At 44.2% G+C, this 14475-nt stretch overlaps 1 protein-coding gene across 5 annotated transcripts in view; it reads left to right on the forward strand.

Moving 5' to 3' along the window:
* Positions 1–14475, forward strand: part of TTN (titin) — a 356587-nt gene that overhangs the window by 286512 nt on the left and 55600 nt on the right. For all 5 annotated transcript variants that reach the window (XM_077319578.1, XM_077319579.1, XM_077319580.1 and 2 more), the window contains 17 exons: positions 1682–1957; positions 2062–2361; positions 3253–3555; positions 4410–4709; positions 5091–5378; positions 5476–5772; positions 6269–6571; positions 6704–7009; positions 8192–8479; positions 9062–9352; positions 9442–9729; positions 9843–10433; positions 10523–10627; positions 12092–12289; positions 12381–12677; positions 13177–13764; positions 13865–14167. In XM_077319578.1, coding sequence (XP_077175693.1) covers positions 1682–1957; positions 2062–2361; positions 3253–3555; positions 4410–4709; positions 5091–5378; positions 5476–5772; positions 6269–6571; positions 6704–7009; positions 8192–8479; positions 9062–9352; positions 9442–9729; positions 9843–10433; positions 10523–10627; positions 12092–12289; positions 12381–12677; positions 13177–13764; positions 13865–14167 — 5322 coding nt within the window. The remainder of the gene's footprint in view (positions 1–1681; positions 1958–2061; positions 2362–3252; positions 3556–4409; positions 4710–5090; positions 5379–5475; positions 5773–6268; positions 6572–6703; positions 7010–8191; positions 8480–9061; positions 9353–9441; positions 9730–9842; positions 10434–10522; positions 10628–12091; positions 12290–12380; positions 12678–13176; positions 13765–13864; positions 14168–14475) is intronic.

A 14475-nucleotide genomic window follows, 5' to 3' on the forward strand; every position in this document is an offset into this window, starting at 1 on the left:
GGTTTCCTCACGGCCCTGGAAGGGTTTCTCGAATGGGTGGGAATTAATTCATTTTAATATATTTTAAAAACATGTTAAACATTTATCAGGTGATATGACCGTATATGGTCATGTTGACCCACCCCTTTCTCCCAAAATGGCCACTGATGGGCCTGGAGGGGGTGGGAAAGGGAGGGACCCTAGGTGGGCGTGTACACAGCTATGCTTCCCAACCATATTCTGCACGATCGCGCCACTTCTGGGGTTTCTCAAAGCCTGAAGAATGTTTCAGGGGCTTCACAATGGTTAAAAAGCTGAGAAAGGCTGATCTTGTGTCTAGCGGGGTAGTCCTCAGGCAGAATCACTCCATTTTAAGCCCACTGGTTTGAGTAGGCTGAGACTGAAGTAATTCTACACAGGACTGCAGTATAACCGAGTCTAAAAGCTGTTTTATATACCAATTCATTGCCTCTTGAAGTTCCTGTGGTTTCCAGTGTGTGTGTTGTCCCCCCCCCCCCCCAAAGTGTAAATGGTTGTCTCCATCCAGTAGAAATCCTTGCAGGGCGGCATTCTGATGGCACTTTGCTTGCATTGCCCACATCCAGCAGGAGCACGCTGATGTCTAATTTAATGTTCCTTGCGATTTTAAAATACAGTCCAATTCCCTGAGTCTGGAGAAACAGGCAAACGTAATTTTAATTAAATGTTTGCTCTGTCGAATGAAATATCTATATATACAAGGCAAAAGTCAAAGGAACAAAATTATTATCAGTCAAAGTTATGAGGAATATGACTCCTGAGGGCCAGGGTTTTTTTTGGGTGATTTGGTAAAAAATGAGCTAAACCTTTTTATCGTTCTGTACTTATTTGATTAATTAATTAATTAATTAATATTACATTTTTAGCCCGCCACTCCCGTGAAGGCTCGTGGCGGATAACCATGTCCAGAAAAACCCCAATAAAATTCCCATAAAACAATTTAAAAACCCAAGCAATAAAACACAGAGACCACCAAAGATGCTCCGCGGGATGTAGCACTAGTTCTGCTCTGTCTATCACATTGTATTCTCCCATCATCCTTCCAAGGAGCTCAGGGCCTCCCCTCCCCATAGGCTGCCAGCAGCACCGATTGAAATGGTTCATAGTTTTCTCCAGTGCTGTGGTTGCCTGTAAAAAAAATATAACGTTCATCCTCTTTAATGCTCTTTGTGATCGAAATGGGGGAAAAAAGGGAAAGAGCCAGCGTGGTGTAATTAGAGCCAGCGGCCTCTAATCTGGAGAGCCAGGTTTGATTCCCCACTCCTTCGCATGCTGGGTGACCTTGGGCCTGTCCCCGTTCTCTCAGAGCTCTCTCAGCCCCATCTCCCTCACTGGGCATCAGTTGTGGGGAGAGGAAGGGGAAAATGTCTGTCGGCTGCTTTGGTAGTGGAAAGTGGGGTTTAGAAAAACAGCTCTTTTGATCGCTGCTTCTTCTCGAATAAAGGCCCTTTAATCCTATGCTGCTTCCACCCCTTTGCATTTTAATTCCGAAACAATGCATGTGGTTTGAGTTCAGGAAATCTGCACCGTAGAAACCCGAAGCTACAATTATCTCTAGATCAGCCATGCTATTGGCTAAATACTTCCGATACCCAGTCACATGGGCTATTGGCTTTTCTTTGGAGTGACCTGTGTGTTTCCCTTTGTTTGATTTCCATTGCAGTGCCACCCAAGATTCTGATGCCGGATCGTATCAGCATAAAAGCTGGCCAAAAACTGAGGATTGAAGCACACATATACGGGAAACCTCACCCGTCTTGCAAGTGGATGAGAGCCGAGACAGATGTCATGACCTCCAGCCGCCTGGCCGTGCATAAAGCGGACGGCATGTCTGTTCTCATTATTAAGGACGTCACTAGGAAAGACAGCGATTATTACAGTGTCACTGCTGAAAACAGTTCTGGGGTCGCAACGCAGAAGATCAGAGTTATCGTAATGGGTGCGTTCGGTTTTCCTCTCCTGTGATCGATTCTCAAGGTGTGGGTTTTCGACATATCTCCCGGTGACCATTGTCTGATACATTTCATTTGCCTTTTTCTATAGACATCCCAGGTCCGCCACAGCCACCCTTTGACATTGCTGACATAGATGCCGATACGTGCACCTTGAATTGGCATATGCCTCTTGAAGACGGTGGGAGTAACATCACCAACTATGTGGTTGAGAAGTGCGACGTCAGCCGAGGAGACTGGATCACAGCCGTTGCTTCTGTGACAAAGACTAGCTGCAGAATTGGAAAACTCACCCCTGGACAAGAATACATGTTCCGGGTTAGGGCTGAAAATCGGTTTGGCATTTCTGAGCCGCTGACGTCGGATAAAATGACCGCAAGGTTCCCATTTGGTAAGTCTAGCCCAACTCATGCTACCATCCTTGTTTAAATTTCTCTAGTGCAGTGGTTCTCAACCTTCCTAATGCCGCGACCCTTGAATGCAGTTCCTCCTGTTGGGGTGACCCCCAACCGTAAAATTATGCCACTGTTCTTGCACAGAAATTAAACTGAAACTGACCAATGGCATGAAGAACCATTGCTCTCGATTGTATATGAATTGTTTTTTTCCAAGGTTTCTCAGTTCAGTTCTGCCTCTTGTCCCACCGTGCCTATCTCACCCTTTTCGGCTGCTCCAGACAGTTCGATCTTCCCCGCAAGGCTGTTTTGTGGATGGAGCCCCTCTGGCCAAGCTGCTTACCCTGCCGCAACCCCTGTGAAAGGGTTGTTTGACCCCCAGGTTGAGAACCACTGTTTTAATGTTAAGCCAGGCTTTCTCAACCAGGTTTCAAGAAACCTGGCTCAGGAAGAGTTTCCTGAATGGGTGGGAGCTATCTATATCTATCTATCTATCTATCTATCTATCTATCTATCTATCTATCTATCTATCTATCTATCTATCTATCTATCTATCTATCTATCTATCTATCTATCTATCTATCTATCTATCATCTACCTACCTACCTACCTACCTATCTATCTGTTGATAGGACCATATATGGTCATGTTGACCTGTTCCCCCCCCCCAAATGGCCAATGATAGGCCTGGAGGGGGAGGGAAGGGGCCCCAGGTGGGTGTTTACACAGCTCTTCTTCCCAACCATATTCTGAACGATTGCGCCACTTCTGGGGTTTCTCAAAGCCTGAAGAATGCTTTAGGGGTTTCTCAATAGTAAAAAAAAAGTCGAGAAAGGCTGCGTTAAGCAGATGAGGTGATATTCTTTTCCTCGTGTCTTTCCCTGCAGATGTTCCTAGCGAACCGAAGAATGCACGCGTTACCAAGGTGAACAAAGACTGCATTTTCGTGGCCTGGGATAGGCCAGACAGCGATGGAGGCAGTCCAATAACCGGCTATCTCATTGAACGGAAAGAAAGAAACAGTATCCTGTGGGTGAAAGCCAATGATACACTTGTGCGATCCACAGAATACCCATGCGCAAACTTAATTGAAGGCCTTGAGTACACATTTAGAATCTACGCTCTGAACAAAGCCGGAGCGAGCAAGCCTAGCAAACCCACTGATTTTGTTACCGCGAGAATCCCAGTCGGTAAGCAAAGCCTTTGTATTCAAGGAGTGGCGTGCAAATGTTAATAGCCAATTTTATGTATTTATTATATTTCTATACCTCCCTCCCCTTGTGAGTCTGAGAACGTAGGAATCGTAATACAGGTACAGCCTGGTTCAATAATAACGTCTGATAATGATAACAGGAGCAACAGTAAAGACAATAACATCTAGTGATAACGATATCTTCTAAATCAGGGGTAGTCAACCGGTGGTCCTCCAGATGTCCATGGACTACAATTCCCATGAGCCCCTGCCAGCAAATGCTGGCAGGGGCTCATGGGAATTGTAGTCCATGGACATCTGGAGGACCACCGGTTGACTACCCCTGTTCTAAATGAAACCTTAACAGTAAACTGAATCCCATAGGTTGGTCAGTTCACAATTGCCCTTTTGTTTGTTTAATGGGCATGTCCGTGTGGGAGGAGGGCTCTAGGGCTCCAGTAGATGTTGATGCTTCAGTTGACCTCAACCAAATGCCTGGTGGATGAGCTGCATTTTGTAGGCCCTGGACTTCTTCAGGGATCTCATTCCACCAGGTGGAGGCCAGGATGGAGAAAGATCTGGCCCTGCTTGAGGACAAACGTGCTTCCTTGGCATATGCCCTTTAAATATTACTAATTGGATGATTATTTTTCTTAATCCTTCTCCCTTTTAAAATTTTCCTTGGCAATTCAGTGTACATTCATCAACAGCGCATGCTCATTGATAGTGTATACTGTAGACTCGCTTTACTTGCCTGTCAGAGAAAAGGCATCCTGTACGTTCATTGCATTTGAAGTCGCATCTGTCAGATGCCCCAACCGCAAGAGTAAATTCGACCCCATTTGTTTTTAGATCCTCCCGGTAAACCTGAAGTCATTGATGTCGCTAAGAATGCTGTATCTCTTGTCTGGACAAGACCCAAACATGATGGCGGCAGCAAACTCATTGGCTATTACGTTGAAGCCTGTAAGTTGCCCGGCGATAAATGGGTCCGTTGCAATACCACCCCCCACCAAATACCCCAAGAGGAATACACGGCAACCGGTTTGGAGGAAAATGCCCAGTACCAGTTTAGAGCAATCGCGAAGACAGCCGTCAACATAAGCTGGCCTTCCGAACCTTCCGATCCAGTGACTGTTCACGCAGAAAATGGTAAGGGACATATTCGCTGAAGGTTGTTACTATTAAGCATTAAATTAGCCACTGCTAATACTCCTTCTCTACCCCTCTAGTAGTGGGGGGTGGGATTGGGTTTGCCGCCATGTTGGGTTTCTTTGATGTCTTTTAATGGGTGTTTTGATGGGGATTTTATAAGACGTTGTAACCTGCCACGAGCCGGTCAGGAAGTGGTGGGAAATAAATCTAAAAACTATTATTATTATTATTATTATTATTATTATTATTATTATTATTATTATTATTATTATTAATTTATTAATTTATTAATTAATTTATTTATTTATTTATCCTTCTCGTTGAGACGTGCTCTTTGCAATTGTCTCAATCTCTTTTGTTGTGGTTGTTGCCTTTCAGTACCACCAAAAATAGAGCTCGGCGTAAGCATGAAATCTTTGCTGACGGTGAAAGCCGGGACAAATGTTTGTCTCGAGGCTAATGTGTTTGGGAAGCCTATGCCAAGTATTACTTGGAAGAAAGAGGGAGAGGTCCTGACACCAGCGGAAGGTATCAAGATCACTCAGAAGAGAAACCTGTCGACTGTGGAACTCTTCAGTGTAAACAGAAAGCAGACGGGCGATTACACCATTACAGCTGAGAATTCAAGTGGCTCCAAGTCAGCGACCATTAAGCTGAAAGTCCTCGGTAAGTTAAAGGTTCATTGAAGCAGCCACGTTCCAACTTCTAAAAAAATGTATCCAGAAATGAGACTTTTCTTCACAATCTTCTTTTGCTCTTCCAGACAAACCTGGTCCGCCCGCTTCAGTTAAGATCACAAACATGTACACAGATCGGGCGATGCTGTCTTGGGAGCCGCCACTTGAAGATGGAGGGTCAGACATTACTAATTACATTATTGACAAACGGGAAACAAGCAGGCCCAACTGGGCTCTGGTCACTGCCAATGTTCCGATCACCAGCAGCAGTGTGGAGAAACTGATTGAAGGGCATGAATACCAGTTCCGCATTTGCGCTGAAAATAAATATGGAGTGGGAGACCCCATCTTGACTGATTCAGCAGTGGCTAAAAACCCATATGGTAAGTTGCTCTCACTAGCATCTTCTAAACCTTTGATCTCCAGCATGGCGTCCATGGTTGTCATGGTGTCTGCCAGTGTGTTTCATGACACCCACATGTTTCTTCTTCAAGGCAAACAGCCAGTCCTGACTTTCTTCCATTTTACTGGAGTAAGAAATGCTCCAGATGGACCCAGGAAGGATTATTCTTGTGTCTTTAGGAAACTATTGCCTTCATCATAGGAGGATACTTGGCTTGGAACCTCCTAAGGGTCTGTGGAACCTCCTGATGTTCTGTGATTATACCTAGCCCCCCATGGCAGCTATTTGGTGATTGGCCCTCTCATAACATCTATTTTATTATCACACCCACTACCTGCTCTCCAAATTCCAGGAGTGCTCACGTGTCCAACAAAACGGGAGAGCTTTGTTCAAACAAGTTGGTGCTCATTTGTGCTTTCTCGGCTGTTTGTGTAAGCCGAAGGATATAAAAGTAAATTTCAAACCATTACTTGCAGATGTACCTGGACCTTGCGAGCCACCTATAATCAGTAACGTAACTAAAGACTTCATGACGGTAAGCTGGAAAGCTCCTGCAGATGATGGTGGCTCCCCTATAACTGGATATACCGTTGAAAAACGTGAAACGAAGGCTGTTAATTGGACGAAAGTGAACAGGAAGCCTGTCATTGAAAGAACCATAAAGGCTACCGGACTACAGGAAGGAACAGAATACGAGTACAGAGTGACCGCTATGAATAAAGCTGGACTAGGCAAACCCAGCGGGCCATCCAAGGCTGTATACGCACGTGATCCTCAGTGTAAGTTAAATGAATATATGTTCCTTTGTCTATATGTAGCATGGGTGGGGGTCAATGTGAGTGAGTGGGTCCGAGTGCTTTTGGCAACTTAAAGTTATACACTGTGTAACTTCCTGTTTCTTCCATTCTCAGATCCTCCTGGCCCGCCAGCATTCCCCAAAGTGGTTGACACCACCCGTAGTTCCATAAGCCTGTCTTGGTCCAAGCCAGCCTATGATGGTGGAAGCCCAATTATTGGTTATCTGGTTGAAGTGAAACGAGCCGACACAGAAAACTGGGTCAGGTGCAATTTGCCAAAGAACCTGCCGGACACCAGTTATGTTGTGACAGGGCTCACGGAGGGGACAGAATACCAGTTCCGCATTTATGCTGTTAATAAGATCGGATACAGTGACCCAAGCGATGTGCCGGACAAGCATCTTGCCAAAGACATTTTAAGTAAGCATCCTGGAAAGAAATGGCCTTGCTGGTTGAAATGCAGATTAAGGGGGCAGTTTAGAAGATTTACTAGGCTGGATTGAAGGAACCTTGTGGCCCTCTCTGGAACCATGTACATTATAGATCTTTGTGTCCCTGTCCTGGTCCATAAACCATTGTCTAAGTCATAGATTCTGGCATTTGTTGCTGAGCAAAAGTGGTGAGCACACCATGCTGCCCCATTCCTTCATTATAGGGTGCAGTGCTTCTCATGCCAGTCACTCTGTAAGTATTCTAAATTTCCCTATAGCTGAGCATTTAATGAAGGAAGAAAGTGACCATTCCTTCATGGAGTTTTGAAGGTGTCATGCCTGGATAGCTCAGGCTAGTTCAATCTCATCAGATCTTGGAAGCTAAGCAAGGTTTGCCCTGGTTAGTTCTTGGATGGGAGGCCACCAAGGAGTACTGTGGTCACAATGCAGAGGCAGGCAATAGCTAACCACCTCTGAATGTCTCTGGCCTTGAAAACCTTCCTGTGTCACCATAAGTCAGCTGTGACTTGTCAGGGGGGGAAAGACGTCATGGGTTCTTAAGGCAACATTAGCACCATTTCCTTGTTAATAAACTAGATAATTAGACCCCAGCAAGGACCTTAATTTGGCGAGCAGTAGAATGCTCAGCAAGGCAATAGATTCTGGTCTGAGAATTTTAGCTCAGAAAACATATAGGTAACTGCCAGAGTCTCACTGAGTTGGCATGAAAGGTCACAATTGAGAGAGGAGTCCAAATAAACAACTGGAGCTCTCCTCAGCAAGGACACCAGATAAAAGTCTCCACATGAGAGTAAGTCAGACAGTTATGCTTCTATTTGCCCTACAATATCTGGGTTTTGTAAAATATAATTGAGAGCCTACCATCAGACATGCTCCTCAGCAGCCGCCATCTTGAACCACTGAGAGAGGAGTCAAAAATTGTCTTCTGGGGAGATCTCTCTCTCTCTCTCTCTCTCTCTCTCTCTCTCTCTCTCTCTCCCCTCCCCTCATTAAATATAACTTACATTCCTGTTTAATTTCTCTCCTTTGCACATTTCTTTTTCTTTTCGTATCCTTCTCCAGACATTGAAACTGTTTCTTTTTCTTCTATTTTTTCAATTATGCTTTAAAGTGCGTTACTGAATGTATGCATTTTTTTTTTATTATTCAGTTCCACCCGAGGGAGAGCTGGATGCTGAACTGCGGAAAGCTCTTATCTTACGTGCTGGAGTCACAATGAGGATTTATGTCCCAGTGAGAGGTCGTCCATCTCCAAAGATTTCTTGGTCTAAAGTGGGTGCCAACATAAAAGACAGGGCAGGATTGGACATCAAGTCCACTGATTTTGACACTTTCCTTCGCTGTGAAAATGTAAATAAGTACGATGCTGGAAAATACGTCCTATCTCTGGAGAACAGCTGTGGCAAAAAGGAATATACCATTGTCGTCAAAGTACTTGGTAAGTGTGACCATTATTGCACAAATGGCTTTAAGAGAAATGTACATCCAATAGTATTAATATATTTCTCAAGTGGTTCAAGGGCTATTGTGTCGTTAGAAACGCTGATGTAATATTTCTCCCATTTCTGAGCCAGAATAATAGGAATGGAGGATATGCTAGGTGAATTCTTAACGCCAGCTTCTAAGGCCCAGAATGACTTGCTGTTTTTATTCTTTGCCACTACAAGTAGTTGTGACCATTTCCTCATTGAAGGGTCGTGTTCCTTTTGAGCTATCAAAAGTTGAAATTCTTTCCTGTTTCTGTAAAAAGCAGAGGCGGCTATTGGGGAGTAGTTGAAGTGTAACTGGCAGCAAATTTGCCATAGCTGGGTTTTTTTTAAGTAGTAGCACTCGATATCAAACTGAGTATTACACCTCGCAGAACTAACATGATGCGTTTTCCAAAGTCCCCACGGATCTCAACAATCTCACGATTGGCAACTATCATGTCAGATAAGAATTTAGCATTAGCACACAACTTGTGTTTCAACATTTGTCCGGCATGACCAAGCAGCCATTGATTAATCTTGTGTTCATGCAGATACTCCTGGGCCACCAGTTAATCTGGTTGTAAAGGAAGCATCTAAAGATTCCGCCTACATTTCATGGGAACCTCCTTTAATTGACGGTGGGAGTCCAGTGAAGAACTATATAGTTGAAAAACGGGACGCAGAAAGGAAATCGTGGTCTACAGTATCTACGGAGTGTCCAAAAACAAGTTTCAGGATCTCTAACTTGGAAGAAGGGAAATCTTACTTCTTCAGGGTTTTGGCTGAGAACGAATACGGCATTGGGGACCCATGTGAGACTCGTGATGCTGTTAAAGCTTCTGGTGAGAAAAGTGCATAATTTTGTCCAATCGAGCTATTAAAGGCCTGGTTTTATGTCGAAGCTTATCCATTTTTTTTTCTTCCCTCCTAGAAACACCTGGGCCGGTTGTGGACTTAAAGGCATTGGCCGTCACCAAATCATCTTGTAATTTATCATGGAAAAAACCCATTAGTGATGGTGGAAGTCGTATCAATTTATATAGTGTTGAGCTTATGGTTGGTGAAAATCAGTGGCAAGAAGTCATGAGGTCTAAAAATCTTCAGTATTCAGCAAGAGACTTGAAAGAGGGGAAAGAATACCTTTTCAGAGTGAGAGCACAAAATGAAGCTGGGTATGGAACCCCTAATGAAATTGCAGTGGTAGCAAGGGACGATGTTGGTAAGTACACGCCTACATTCTCGTATTTACTGGGCACGTTATTTTTCTTCGCTTGGCAAATAGAACTTTCTCGGCCTACATTCACTGTATACGATGCATATTTTGTTTTACAGTGGCACCTGACCTTGATTTAAGAGACCTGCCAGGCCTGTGTTACTTAGCCAGAGAAGGAAGCTCTTTCCGCCTGAAGATCCCAATTAAAGGCAAGCCAGCACCAGCGGTGACATGGAAAAAAGGTGAAGACCAAGTTCTTACCGTATCGGGAAGAGTTGCATTTGAAGCGACCGCGGTAAACACTACACTCCTTGTGCGCGATTGTCATAAAGACGATGCGGGAAAATACACCATCACACTGAAGAATGTTGCTGGGAGTAAAGAAGGCACTATTTCTATGAAAGTGGTTGGCAAACCTGGAATACCAACAGGGCCGGTGAAGTTTGATGAGGTTACAGCGGAAGCTATGACGTTAAAATGGGGCCCTCCAAAAGATGACGGCGGTTCGGAAATCACCAACTACATCCTGGAAAAGAGAGACAATGTGAACAATAAGTGGGTGACGTGTGCATCTGCTGTCCAGAAGACTACATTCAGAGTCACAAGACTTCACGAAGGCAACGAATATACATTCAGGGTCAGTGCGGAAAATAAATACGGAGTAGGTGAAGGCCTTAAGTCTGACCCTGTCATTGCAAGACATCCATTTGGTAAGTCTAAAGCAATGCGTTTCTTTTTAGAAACATGTTGTTATTTCGGGTTTCTTCTAATACTCTTTTGTATTCGTTCCATTTTCTAGATGTTCCCGATGCTCCACCACCACCCAAAATTGTTGAAGTTAGGCATGACGCTGTATCTCTAGTATGGACCGATCCAAAGAAGACAGGTGGCTCACCAATCACAGGTATTTCTTTTGAAGTCCATGATGCTTAAGATTAAGATTAATCCCTCGTTCAGGTTTTTCTGGGCCCCTCTCCACCATCTAGGTCGGGCCAACTACCTGTATTTCAGACTGCTATAACATCAGGCCCATGGATAGAATCATAGAGTTGGAAGGGGCCATACAGGCCATCTAGTCCAACGCCCTGCTCAACGCAGGATCAGCCCTAAGCATCCTAAAGCATCCAAGAGAAGTGTGTATCCAACCTGTGCTTGAACACTGCCAGTGAGGGGGAGCTCACCACCTCCTTAGGCAGCCTATTTTAAGTGATGTTTTTAAGTGATGGATATTTTAAGTGATTGAATTAATGAATAATTTTTATGGAGACTAATTTTTCGGATTTTAATGTTTTATCGTTCTACCGTATGAGATTTGTCCTTCTGTCATAAGCTGCCCCAAGATATTTTTGGAGAGGGGCGGCCAAAAAATTTAATAAATAAATTTCTGTATTTGTATTCGATTTATATCCCGCCTCTCCCGAAAATATTGGCTTGGGGTAGCTTACAGATAAAACGGGGAACAACCCCATAAAACCCCAAAACAATAAAATCAACAATCCCATCAACCACCCTAATTAAATTGTGATACTTGATGAGGTTACAGCAGATGATACTTATTCATTGGCTTGGAAGCCACATGTGGCTCTTTGAAGCACAGTGCCCTCGTATGGCACTTGCGTCATGCTTTAGAAAAATAGGTATGGTCAGATGAGGGTTCTGGTTGGCTGGAAGTTCCCACTTAACACATTCTAACCAGGCTGTTTCCTGCAGCAGCAGAATTCAACCTGGTAAGTACTTTTAATATGAGTGTTTATGTTTTAACATCCATCTAAGACAGGGGTAGTCAACCTGTGGTCCTCCAGATGTTCATGGACTACAATTCCCATGAATTGTAGTCCATGCAAACGCTGGCAGGGGCTCATGGGAATTGTAGTCCATGAACATCTGGAGGATCACAGGTTGACTACCCCTGATCTAAGAGTTCTGGAGAACTTGAAAGCCTGCACACTGTTTTGCCTTATACGTCTAACGTCCCCGTACGCCAGAAATACAAGATGCAGCAACTGTAAATGGAGACCACTAGACATGCTTCGAGGTCCTCTGGTAATTAAAAAAGGTTATAGTGAAAGATTGAATTTTGTATCTTCTTGAATCTGTTTTAGATGGGAGGGTGCAGTGAGCACGTAGTTAGACGTGCAGTTCTCCAGGTTGGTTGTATTTGCAGATGTGGCTTTCTGTGAGCCACTGCTAGAAGGAAGATATGAATAATTCTGAAGTGTGTGTTGTTACAATGCTATACACCCATCTGGACAAATCTCAAAAAGGAGATACAAAAACAGAATTAATGGTTAAAAAGTTTACCAGAACCATAGAGACTTGATATTGATAGGGCATCTGTATTTCTCTGAATGCTTGCTTGCTTTCATAGGTTATCACATTGAATACAAAGAAAGAAACAGCATTTTATGGAAACGGGCAAACAAGACTCCACTAAAGATGAAAGACTTTAGGGTAGCAGGATTAACTGAAGGTCTGGAATATGAATTCAGAGTGATGGCGATCAATCTAGCTGGAGTTGGTAAACCAAGCCTGCCGTCCGAACCAGTGGTGGCCTTAGACCCAATTGGTAAGCTCCTGAAAGAGAAGAAAGAACTTTTCAAGAGTTCTCCTACTCTTACCATTCCTTTTTCCTCACCTCTTATGCTGTCCTGTTTCAGATCCTCCCGGAAAACCTGAAGTCATCAGTGTGACTCGAAGTTCAGTGACACTGATCTGGACAGAACCAAAGTATGATGGTGGCCACAAATTAATTGGCTACATAGTAGAGAAGCGTGATCTACCCGCCAAGTCCTGGATGAAGGCAAATCATGTGAACGTTCAAGAATGTGCATTTACAGTGACAGATCTTATGGAAGGTTCGAAATATGAATTTAGAATTAGAGCGAAGAATACGGCTGGAGCCATCAGTCCTCCATCAGAAACGACAGGAGCTATTATATGCAAGGATGAATACGGTACGTGTGCCATACAAAATACACTGTACATTTGCTTAAATCCGTCTTTTACAACCTTTTGACCATGAAGGAGCCCCTGAAATAATTTTTCAGGCTTTGAAGAGCCCCGTTAAGTTATGTCAGCTGGCCACACCCCTGGAAGGGTCATGTCACTGGAAGTGACATCACAACCCATGTTAACAGGCAGGCTCAAGGAGGTCTGGGGTAGGGAGAGACAGGAGGCGATTGAAGATGGGAGTAGGCGTGCAGGCTTCATACATTCCTGGGAGCAGAAACAACAAAAGAATTCACTAATGCTTGGAAGGGGGAGCAAAGGAAGTGACTGGTTTCCTGGCTTGTGGCCGAGTCCATTAAGGCAGGAGGTGAGAGGTTACAGACCCCCTCTAAAATTCCCATGGATCCCCAGGGGTCCACGGACCCTTGATTGGATTAAATGGATGCTTAGATGTTTTGTTTTCCACTTCTATATTCTAAAAGACGGGATCGTTTTCTTTTACAGAGGCACCAACAATTGTTATTGATCCTGCCATCAAAGAAGGCCTGACTGTTAAAGCAGGAGATACCATTGCAATGTCTGCCATTAGCATCCTCGGCAAACCTCTTCCAACTTCAGCGTGGTCCAAAGCAGGAAAAGACTTTAAGATTTCGGAGACGATACACATTGAATCAACTCCAACTTCTTCGACGCTTACTATAAAATATGCAGCGAGGAAAGATTCGGGCGAATACACCATCACTGCAACCAACCCGTTTGGCACAAAGCAAGAGCATGTGCATGTCAAAGTTTTAGACATTCCAGGCCCCCCAGGACCTGTTGAAGTCAGCAATGTCTCGGCTGAAAAGGCTACTCTCACCTGGACACCTCCTGCAGAAGACGGCGGATCACCAATAAAGTCTTACGTACTTGAAAAGAGAGAAACTAGCCGACTGCTATGGACATTGGTCTCTGAAAACATTGAATCCTGCAGGCACGTCGTTTCTAAACTTATTCAAGGAAACGAATACATCTTCCGCGTTTCGGCTGTGAACCAGTATGGCAAGGGAGAACCATCGCAATCAGAACCAGTTAAAATGGTGGACAGATTTGGTAAGCAGAAAAGTGAACAGATTTTAATATGGATTTGCTCCAGTGTATAACAATCTAAGGGTTTTGTTTTAAAATATATATATTTTTTCCTCCATCTTAGGTCCTCCTGGTCCCCCGGGGAAACCGGAAGTTTCAAACGTTACCAAAAGCTCTGTTACAGTTAACTGGAAACGGCCGACCGATGATGGCGGTAGTGAGATCACAGGCTACTATCTGGAAAGAAGAGAAAAGAAAGCCGTGAGATGGGTCAGAGTGACAAAGAAACCAGTGTCGGATCTGAGGTGCAAAGTGACGGGACTCTTAGAAGGAAATGAATATGAATTCCGCGTCAGTGCGGAAAACAGAGCAGGAATTGGACCGCCCAGCGATGCTTCTCAACCAGTATTAACCAAGGATGCCGCATGTTAGTATGGTTTCTTTACTTGGAGAAACTCGCTTGCATTGCCCCACAAGGATGATTATTCTGTTCAAGGTGTCAGGAATTAGGCTGAGCCCAGCCTGCAGAGTCCAAGATAAAGGCACATCCGTAATCCAACAGCCAGTTGAAGAGAGCTTTATTAAACAGAGTCTACAGAACGCTAAGGCAAACCAAAATCTTCCTAAGCAAAGATCTTGATAATAACGAAGTACAAAGGGACACTCAGGGCAGATATAGAGCCCACCACATAAGGGAGGGGGTACATAGGCATTTTGGCGGGAGAGCGAGAGGAC

The sequence above is a fragment of the Paroedura picta genome, chromosome 2 (assembly GCF_049243985.1).
Source record: "Paroedura picta isolate Pp20150507F chromosome 2, Ppicta_v3.0, whole genome shotgun sequence".
In the NCBI taxonomy this organism is placed as follows: Eukaryota; Metazoa; Chordata; class Lepidosauria; order Squamata; family Gekkonidae; genus Paroedura; species Paroedura picta.